General features: G+C 49.3%; 1 protein-coding gene, 1 long non-coding RNA gene and 1 other non-coding gene across 5 annotated transcripts in view; 1 reads left to right on the forward strand and 2 right to left on the reverse strand.

Moving 5' to 3' along the window:
- The window catches only part of tex2 (testis expressed 2), a 56,976-nt gene extending 52,176 nt beyond the window's left edge, over positions 1-4,800 (forward strand). For 2 of the 3 annotated variants that reach the window (XM_015356393.2, XM_006635482.3), the window contains 4 exons: positions 614-739; positions 920-1,129; positions 1,889-2,009; positions 2,197-4,800. In XM_015356393.2, coding sequence (XP_015211879.2) covers positions 614-739; positions 920-1,129; positions 1,889-2,009; positions 2,197-2,346 — 607 coding nt within the window. In that variant the 3' untranslated portion in view covers positions 2,347-4,800. The remainder of the gene's footprint in view (positions 1-613; positions 740-919; positions 1,130-1,888; positions 2,010-2,196) is intronic. The other variant, XM_015356394.2, reaches the window with a different exon arrangement.
- A 626-nt stretch (positions 4,801-5,426) lies between these two features.
- Positions 5,427-5,565, reverse strand: LOC138241327 (small nucleolar RNA SNORA50). The gene has a single exon (XR_011190553.1). It is a non-coding gene; the product is annotated as a small nucleolar RNA SNORA50 (small nucleolar RNA).
- Positions 5,566-5,602: 37 nt separating this feature from the next.
- On the reverse strand, positions 5,603-6,557 carry LOC107078474 (uncharacterized). Its single transcript, XR_001479400.2, has 4 exons — positions 6,364-6,557; positions 6,146-6,243; positions 5,968-6,042; positions 5,603-5,762 (listed from the first exon to the last, which is right to left on the reverse strand). It is a non-coding gene; the product is annotated as an uncharacterized lncRNA (long non-coding RNA).
- Positions 6,558-9,080: the final 2,523 nt, after the last annotated feature.

Below are 9,080 nucleotides of genomic sequence, written 5' to 3' on the forward strand. Positions count from 1 at the left end.
CTCAGATTCACAACACTGTAATCCCAAACTGCAGAATATCTCAATAGGCATCTGCTACCTGTATTGTCCAACCTAGTACTGAGACAGTCTTACAACCCCTCCCACCCCAGGTGTAACAAAAACTGGGAGCTGGATTTATCATACGTGTTCCAGTTTTGGTCCCTTGTAGGCAAGTTTTTTGGTAAATAAAACTTTAAAGGGGCACTGATACTTCTGCCTTCCTCAGTTTTTCAGTGCAGACACTGGAGCACTGGTCTCTGCACTGCTGGGTTGTGTTGGCTGCTCTGGCAGTTAAGGCATCCTCCTTAAGTCGTCCACGGTGCTGGAGAGCAGTGTCCCTGTGTCACAAGACTATCGCCCATCCCTGTTCACAGTTATACAGCTGTCCCAAAGAGAGGTGTATCTGTGAAGCTAGTTTTCAGACTTCTTTACATTGAGATGTTTGAATCTTAAGAAAAATGTGAAATCTTCATGTCTGAAATGTCAGTCTTCTGAAATGCTGAGCAGCCACAGTGTGTGTGTGCTGTGTGTCTAGGGGTCAGGGTGTGTATGTATATGTGTGTGTGGCGTTAGTGCGCGTGTTGATGTCATGTTTGTGCGCTGTGTGTCTCAGGGCCAGGCCCCGGACGTACTGCCTGGCAGACAGCGATGAGGAGTCGTCCAGCGCAGGCTCGTCCGATGAGGAAGACCCCCCTGAGGTGACTGCGGCCGACAAGAGCCTGGTGCCGGGAGCCGAGGGGTGAGGACTCTTATTTCCTTACTGCCCAGCTCTCTCCCATCTTTCTTTACCTCCTTTGTTTCTTTCGTATTTCTCCAGAAAAACGTCTTTACCTTTTTGCCTTTTTATCTTTCGAGCTGGGCCTGTTGTTGCCACCAGCAGATTCTGACAGCCACAGCCTTCTCCTCTCCTCTTCTCCAGCTACGTCGGAGGACACAGAGCCAGCAAGATCATGAGGTTTGTGGACAAGATCACCAAGTCCAAGTATTTCCAGAAGGCGACGGAGACGGAGTTCATCAAGAAGAAGATAGAGGAGGTGTCCAACACGCCCCTGCTGCTGACAGTGGAGGTGCAGGAGTGCCGGGGGACTCTGGCTGTGAATATCCCCCCGCCCCCCACTGACCGAGTATGGTACGTTCAGCCCACAGCGAGGACAGCCCCGCTCGCCGAGACCGCTCGACCTTCCGGGGTTACTTCTGTCAGTTCAGGGCGCACAGAGGATTGTGATCAGAAAGGCAAGCAACCAGACACACAAAAGTGCGCTGACCTCACTCTGCTCGACAGAGTGACACAGGCAACCCAGAGCATCTCCTCTCCTGCCCCCTGCTGGTGAATTAGCTGCATGAGCACGAATAGAATTGGCATGAGACGCTGAAAAACGTAAGAGCTCCGTTTCAAACAAAACTCTTTACGATGTATACAGTAGGTTTAAGATTGTTTTGTTCCTTTTTGTGAGCTTTGTGACTTTTTTTAGGTTGGAGTGAGGGAAAAAACTCACTCTAGAGGAACCCCTTTACTAACTTAACAGCGTATCACTTCCTCACTCCTGTCATCAGCTTGCAGGTATCAGAGGACAAACCCAGCTGTATAAAAGGGTGTCGCTGTGATTGCGCAGAGGGGTCTACAGCACTTTCACCCCTAGCAGTGGCAAAAACTGCAGACGTGGGGCACCAGACACATTTTTAAGAGGGGTGTCCCAGTTCTAGATCAGGGTGTCGACTTGTCTATCGCAGGATGGCGTTGCCCCGTAGCTAACAGGGTCAGAGCAGAGCTCAGGTCAGGCCCCGGCTGGACTTGGGTCCCTCCCGGGATCAGAGTGGGGACCACATCCCCGGGCCGTCTGGAAGTTGCGAGCTGTGCTGATGGGGCGCCTTCTCCTCTGTCCGAAAGGTATGGGTTCAGGAGCCCGCCACACCTGGAGCTGAAGGCCCGTCCCAAACTGGGCGAGAGGGAGGTCACACTGGCACACGTGACGGACTGGATCGAGAAGAAGCTGGACCAGGAATTCCAGGTAGGGTGAGACGGGTGGGGGGCAGAGTGGGAGTGGGAGCGGCCCTGATCGCAGAGTCGCGCAGAGTCGCGCAGAGTCGCGCAGAGTCGCGCAGAGTCGCGCAGAGTCGCGCAGAGTCGCGCAGAGTCGCGCCACACTGAACAGCTTTGTGTTCTCTCTCTCTCTCTCACTCCCTACGAATTCACAGAAAATATTTGTCATGCCAAACATGGACGACCTGTACGTTCCCATAATGCACTCGGCGATGGACGCGCGGTCCCAGGCCGCCTTGGCCCCCGCGGCGGACCCCCCGAGGGACCAGGGCGAGGCCGAGCCCTGTGCCGAGGGGCAGATGTGAAGATTCGGGGTCTACAGTATTACGACACGGAGGCCCGCTGGGCCCTGCGCATCCAGACTGTGCCTGTGCCACAATCCCCCCTCCTCCCCCAGCCCTTTCCCACCCTGCCTCCTTCCTCCCGGGAGCCAGGGGGCCCCCGGCACGCGTCCTCGCGGCTCCGAAGGAAGGGCTCGCCGTGAAGCGTGTCAGCCGTTTGCTCACTGCTGTATTAGCTTTCAGAGGGAAGATGCAACACAAAGAGGGGTCTGTATTACTGTCGGTGGTCCATGTCCATGAAGGCGAACATGTCTAAGAGTGTACCGACTCACGGAAGCCTGATCCACCCGCCACCCTCCTGTCCGTGCGGAACAGCTGGTTAGGCAGGCAAAGCAAGATGGCGACTCAACGCCTCTCTTGGGGAAGAACGCTGCCATCAGGGGGTCTGAGAATCTAGTTGCGGGTCCCGCCCTGCACTCGCCGGCAGAGGGCCTGGCGAACGGTGGGCGACCTGTGCGTGAGAGGAGCCCTCCCCCTGAGGGGGTTCCCCCGTCTGTGGCGGTTGTGCGCTTGCAGCCGTGAATCGAATCACAGGAGGAGGCCGAAGAGAGGCTGGGAAGGGTACACGCGACGGGCTATGAGCTTGTCTGGGTGAACAGTTTGTGCAGTACGTGCGATCCGCTCCCCGCTGCAGTGTAGAATCGCCGGTAGATGTGTTTGTTTTGTTCGCCGTGGTGGCTGGGCGAACAGAGGCCAGTGTGTGCAATGCTGTGTGCTCACCCAATTTCCCCCTCAGGCGTGGCTGACTGTAGCACAGGCAGCTCCCTGGCCGTGCCCACGCCTCCCCGAGCCAGCCCTCGGATGACCCCGAGGCCAAGCCACAGTCTGTCAGCTGAACTGATGAGCCTCCAGCCACAGCAGGCCAGGGGGCTTTTATTACACAGGCATATTGTCTTTTCAACTGTCAGTGATTCCAGAAGTTCATTTTGAACTAGTTATGCAGTCCTGGTGTACAAAAAAAGCCCTCTTTCCATATGTGCTCATCACAAGCCTATATATAGAAATATATATATATAAAGATGTATATAGGTGCTTTAAATCTTTTTAAATGAATGTATGATCATGCTGGGCAATTTCAATGTTCAGTTTCTGAATGCAGTTCTTACCAGTGTACAAGATTAATGGAGCTGAGTGGGCTCTGCAGTACTGCACTACAAGGAAGGCAGGTCAGTGAGCATATGAATTATCCAACTTTTTTCTATAAACACTGTTTATATATGTATATACACGGTACATATATAAAGAAAAGCTGAGAATTGAGCGACAGCACATGTCAATTTCAGCTGTGCTCTGCCCTCCTGGCTCCAGCTGAAGGGACCTGGAGACTTCTGCAGACACAGACCTCTGAACGAAGGAATCGATGTCATGTCACAAACGTTAACTAGTGAATAAAAACAGCCATAACCAAGAATTGTTAGCCATATGATTCAAAAACCTTCTGTGAGCCATCTGGGGTCATACAGTACATGCTTCCTTTAAACGTTCTTCATGGTTTTTAAGTGATCGCTAACACCGCGGGTTTTAACTGAAGCTGCGCCCAGTCCCTTCCTGTGGGGAACACAGACTCTCCTCCACACAGCTGGGGACCCCATCCAACATCTCCTTCCTCCATCAACACTAACTGCGTACGGAAATATTTATTCCGAAGCGTATTTATTTTGGACCCAGAGCAGCTTCCTTCTGACCTTTGATTCTGCCTGGGGCCACACTACCGGACTGTCGGACCTGCAGCTTGTTTGCGGCCTTGCTGAGGGGTTCCCCCGCTCGCAACGGGCCTGGTCCTCCGGGTTCCAGGCAGGTCACGAGGGAGAACCCCTCACTGGGGCCGGGCCGGACCGACACCGGGCCTCTTCACTGCTGGCCCCACCTCGCTGTGAAGGACTCTCTCGAAAGGATGGGAACAGTTTCTAGCTGTGTTTTTTTTTTCCCTGGAAGAATTTTGTATGCCTTATTTGTTCTCCCGTTATGAAGAACCAGTCCCAGAAGCCCTGCGGGCCTGCTGGACTGTGCTTGGTGCGCCAGGTCCGTGATATTGCAGGAGATGCGATCTGCCTTGATTTTTCTTAATTTGTTAAAGATTCTTGCTTTGTTAAATCTTTTTTTGTATTATTTTCAGTTTTGCCATAATTGTTAATTTATTAATTAAAATTGAAGAGCATTCCTATCGGTATGTACAAGGCCATCTTTGATATGACTTTTTGTGAAGTTTCCCTTTTTGTGAAGGTTGCATGTCCTAGTTCTGTTGAACAGCTCTCCTGTCTCTCCAGGCCATGTGCAATAACTTTTTAAAAAGTCCAAGGACAAGATGCACTAATTATAATGTATTCTTTAACGTGGATCATATCACAAATCACACTCATCTGTGGGAAACTGAAGTAAGCTTGCTGTTTTAATAAAGTTTCTCCATTTTTCCCTTTACATCTCTGTTATTATTCCGAGGCTTTAGTGCTGTCAACTACTGCTTTTCATTTTCATGGACACAAGGGGGACTAGCAAGCAGAATCTGAAGCACAGCCTGCCCATCACCAGTGTGTCGCTTATAGCTCTGTCCCCACATTAGCGGTAATATTGCTTGACTGCTATGGACAGCAGCAGCAGAGACGGCTCAATCAGTATAAGATCTGGGCCACCTAATGTCCCTGTACACCACTCTCTCAGCTCTGCACCTGAGCTCTGTGGTGGAGGAAATGGGTCTCTTGAGTCAAGCAGAGACAATGCACTGCTTCAAGAACAGCCAGTATCCAAGTGAAAGTGTTACTTGGGACAAGAAAGTCACATAACCATCACTTTCCTTAGAATTCTATTCACAAAGAGATCACCTTTCTAAATTAAATCAGAAAAGCTTATAATTGGTGGCTGTCTGCTCCATACCCCCTCTGCATTCTAAACCCTCACTTTAAGGTCTTTTACTCCTCTTTTGTACTAGAGGAGCACTTTTGAAAGATCAGGACCTATTTCCAGGATTGCTGCTGCTGCTTTGAAGAGACCCAGCAGCCCCCCTCCAGATCACCACCACTGCTCCACACACATAGCATCACAAGAGCAGGTGTGACTTGCTTTTAAAAGAGCAGCCTGGGTTAGAAAGACCAAGAAGCCCCAGTTATAACAAGTCTGCTTTGCTCTGGCACTGTGCTTGGCCTGAGGAATCACTGGGTAGACTCCACAGGTTCAAAGGCAGTGCTCACACAGATACAAGTGAAATAACCACACAAAGACTTAATCCAAGGCACAGTTTTCAGTTTATTAGATAACGGGTGACACTGCTAAACAGTTCCAAACAGATTTGTCCTTCCTCAGCAGGAGGAGCTGGTTCCTCTGTGCCCAGTCCCGTCGGCTAGGCCGCCTCTTCCTCCACACCGGCCTCCGGGGTCCGGAGCGACCTGCTTCAACAACACAGGAGTAGAGCTGTGAGCGCTTGCAGCTCGGAAGCGGGGAAACAAAAGCAAACCTTAAGAACGGTGATCAGCAAAATAAGTTGACTTCACGATTATTCAGAAGTCTAACGCGTTTGCAAGTCATCATGCACAGCCGCTTCAACGTTTTCCACAGCAAGACAACCCCTCTTTCTGCACCCGGGGCACTTACACCGTGCGCGCCTGCAGTCTGGAGCGCCGCTACCACGCCTGTGCCCAGGCCGGGGGATTCACTCAATTCCGCAACCTGGGAGGAGAAAAAAAAAGAGCTTTAGTTTCACGTGATGTGAAAATGTTTTAATTCTTGAGGCCTAGATATAAAGCCGTCTATAAACTGCGATCCACACTACCGTGGACTGGCATCCCAGCGGCGAGCCACGTGGTAGCTCCTGTCCCCCGGCACGGCCCCACGTGTCGCCTCTCGGAAGAGCTGGGTCTCCGGATTTAGCTGGGAAAGACAAGAGACTTGTTGGCTGCAGTGAACATATCACGCTCAATAGGCCGACAATTTAAATCGTGAAAGGAAAAAGAACGTGCTTAGTAAAAATCGGGAAACTAAAAGCCTTACCTTACAAAGATAATCCCACATGCACTATGTTCCCGCAGTTAAAGAATGTAGGTAAAGCATTACTGCACTCATGCTACAGAATATATTTAACTGAAGCATCATTTAACTCGGCCTTTTGACTAAACTCAAGTGCAGCGCCACAAGTCACACCACCCACTGCCTGCCCTGCTGCAAACAAAATGCCAGCGAGCTTTCGCTCCGGCAGTGCATTAAATACGGGAGGCGCTGACGCACTTCCGGTCCATGATTCCACAATTGTACAAATTGTTTTAAAAAATAGAGGAAAACAAATCAGCTGTGGATTTCGGGAATCCCATATTGTATGAGTAATACATTTGAATAATGGCGTATTAAAATATTTTTAAAATAGTTTCAAGACTACCTTGTGAAAGACAGTGCTCAAGGCATTGTGGGACTTGGAGTTTTGTCTGTGGGTTTCGTGAGAGTTAATATCATAAACTTTATTTTATATAGCGCCCTTAAAGGTGGCTTCTCAAAGCGCTTAAATACTACTGCCTACTAATAACAATTATTTGGAACAAATATTAATTCTCATTTACAGTCCCCAGTTGGTGAAGTGCTTTAAAACTATTGCTGCACGGAAGGCTAAAGACTATAGGAAAGAAGAGATGGAATAATTCAAAAGATAAATCACATAACCGCAAGGGGCATTTTGTGAAGAATCGCCAGGTCGTCGTTGTCAATGCGAATGTGTTTGCATTTGTCTTGCTCGGTAAAATAAAAAAATAATAACACCTACAAGTGTAAGAGTAACAATATTCTTCCTTTTACACGGCGTTTTTCGTGATACCAGATCTCACGCTTTGTCGTAAGTCAGTTCGGTTTCTCTGCGCCAGGTGCTCCAGCCAAATGACTTAATAAAAACATCTTGATTTGTAGGATGGCATAGAGTGCGATAAATGACGAAGGTAGGGGGGTGTTTTACCGATCAAAAATCTGAAAACTAATTGAAAAACTGAGGCACCCGTACAGCAAGTACACAGCCAGGCCGGGCGCTCGAAGAGTCAGGATCACAGTGATTGGGGCGATAGGGGGCGCTAGTGATAACTGTTATTCGTCAAATGAGACCTAAACCACAAACTCATCGTATTTGGGGAACACTTAAAACAGAACTAGGGAAATTATGCTACAAGAGGGAAGGTTTTTATTTTAGATTTGCGCTATGCTTACTACTCCAATAATGATACTAAAATAGTTTAAAAGTCCAGATGATAACAGGAGAAACAAAAGCGAGCCTTTCAGCTTGTGGTGCCTCAGGTCAGCAGGGTGACTCGATAGCTCTGCGCCCGAGGCATTCACGCCCACACCCCTTCAGCACAAAAACACAGCTGTGCTCTTTCACAGCTGGGCGGTTTAAACTAACCTATTTGCCCCAGTATCTGAAATCAAGGGTCTGTGCTCAGGCTACCTTAAAGGACACGTTTTCTCCAAGAGGTACCTAACAGACTAGCAGTGTAACTATATAGCTACATATGCCTAATGAGCATCCTGCAAATATTTCACTGTGTTGGTTGAGGTCTCACTTAGGCCTCTTGTAGGCAACCTGTCTCCTCTTGAAATATTTTACTCCAAATTCTGACCCCTTTTACCTTTGAAAAAAAATCAAATAAGCTCTTAAATTGTTGCAAGTTTGGAAAAATCCTAAGGAAAAAACTCATTGTTTTATATAATGCATTGCATATCTGGGGTGTCTCCCAATTGGAATTTATCCAGGACTCCAAGGCTAACACCCCTGCTCTCGCCGACTGGACAATGGATCGGCAGTGTAATGAGGACTCACATCCCATCGGGCACAGTGTCCTGCGACACAATGCTCCCGCCACAGCTGCAGTCAGGAGGAACGAGCGCCACCTACTGGTCAACCAGCATCACTGACAGCAGCAGCAGCCTAGTTCCCTTTGCCTTCCCATCATGCCTTCCCATCTGCTGTCGGGTGACTCATTATTGTAAGGACTCTGACTAAAGCCTACCCTCTCTCCAGACTTTCTGTAATGGCTTGTTTATAAGTCTGACATGCTGCAAGGTTAGTTGATTGGGTAATAGGGCAACGTTTTCAATTTTCTGCGTGCAATGACAAGACTGCAGTGAATAATCCTGCAATTAAACTGAACTGAAACATCTGCCAGTGCGTGCTGAGCTCGACTGCACCATTCCTGAAGCAGTGCTGCAATTCTCCAGGTTATGATGGGGTACCTGTGCTTGGAGCGGTGGCTCTGTGGCTCAGGATCTGTTGCTGGAAGGTTGCCGGTTCGAATCCCGTGGCTGGCAGAGGAATCCTACTCTGTTGGGGCCCCTGAGCAAGGCCCTTCACCCCAGCTGCTCCAGGGGTGCTGTGTAAATAGCTGACCCCCTCGCTCTGACCCCAAGCTTCTCTCCCTGTCTGTGTGTCTCATGGAGAGCAAGCTGGGGTCTGCGAAAACACACATTCCTGATGCAAGAAAGTGTATAGGGTTAATAAAGTGATCTGATCTATCCTTTTGTATACAGTACCTACTGAACAGTGAACAACACCTCCTACTAGGGATCGCATTCCATACTCCTCGCAATGAACTCTCTCACACCTCTGCAAGACGTCTATTGGTCCTGCAGTGGAAAGCAAGGTGTTATTTCATTAAGGGTCCTAACCAGTCTGTGCGTTACTGACTGACAGAAAAGGGCAGCGGTGGAGTTTTGGATTTTTGCAAAGCGCACAAAAT

Source organism: Lepisosteus oculatus, chromosome 9 (assembly GCF_040954835.1).
Source record: "Lepisosteus oculatus isolate fLepOcu1 chromosome 9, fLepOcu1.hap2, whole genome shotgun sequence".
Taxonomy (NCBI): Eukaryota; Metazoa; Chordata; class Actinopteri; order Semionotiformes; family Lepisosteidae; genus Lepisosteus; species Lepisosteus oculatus.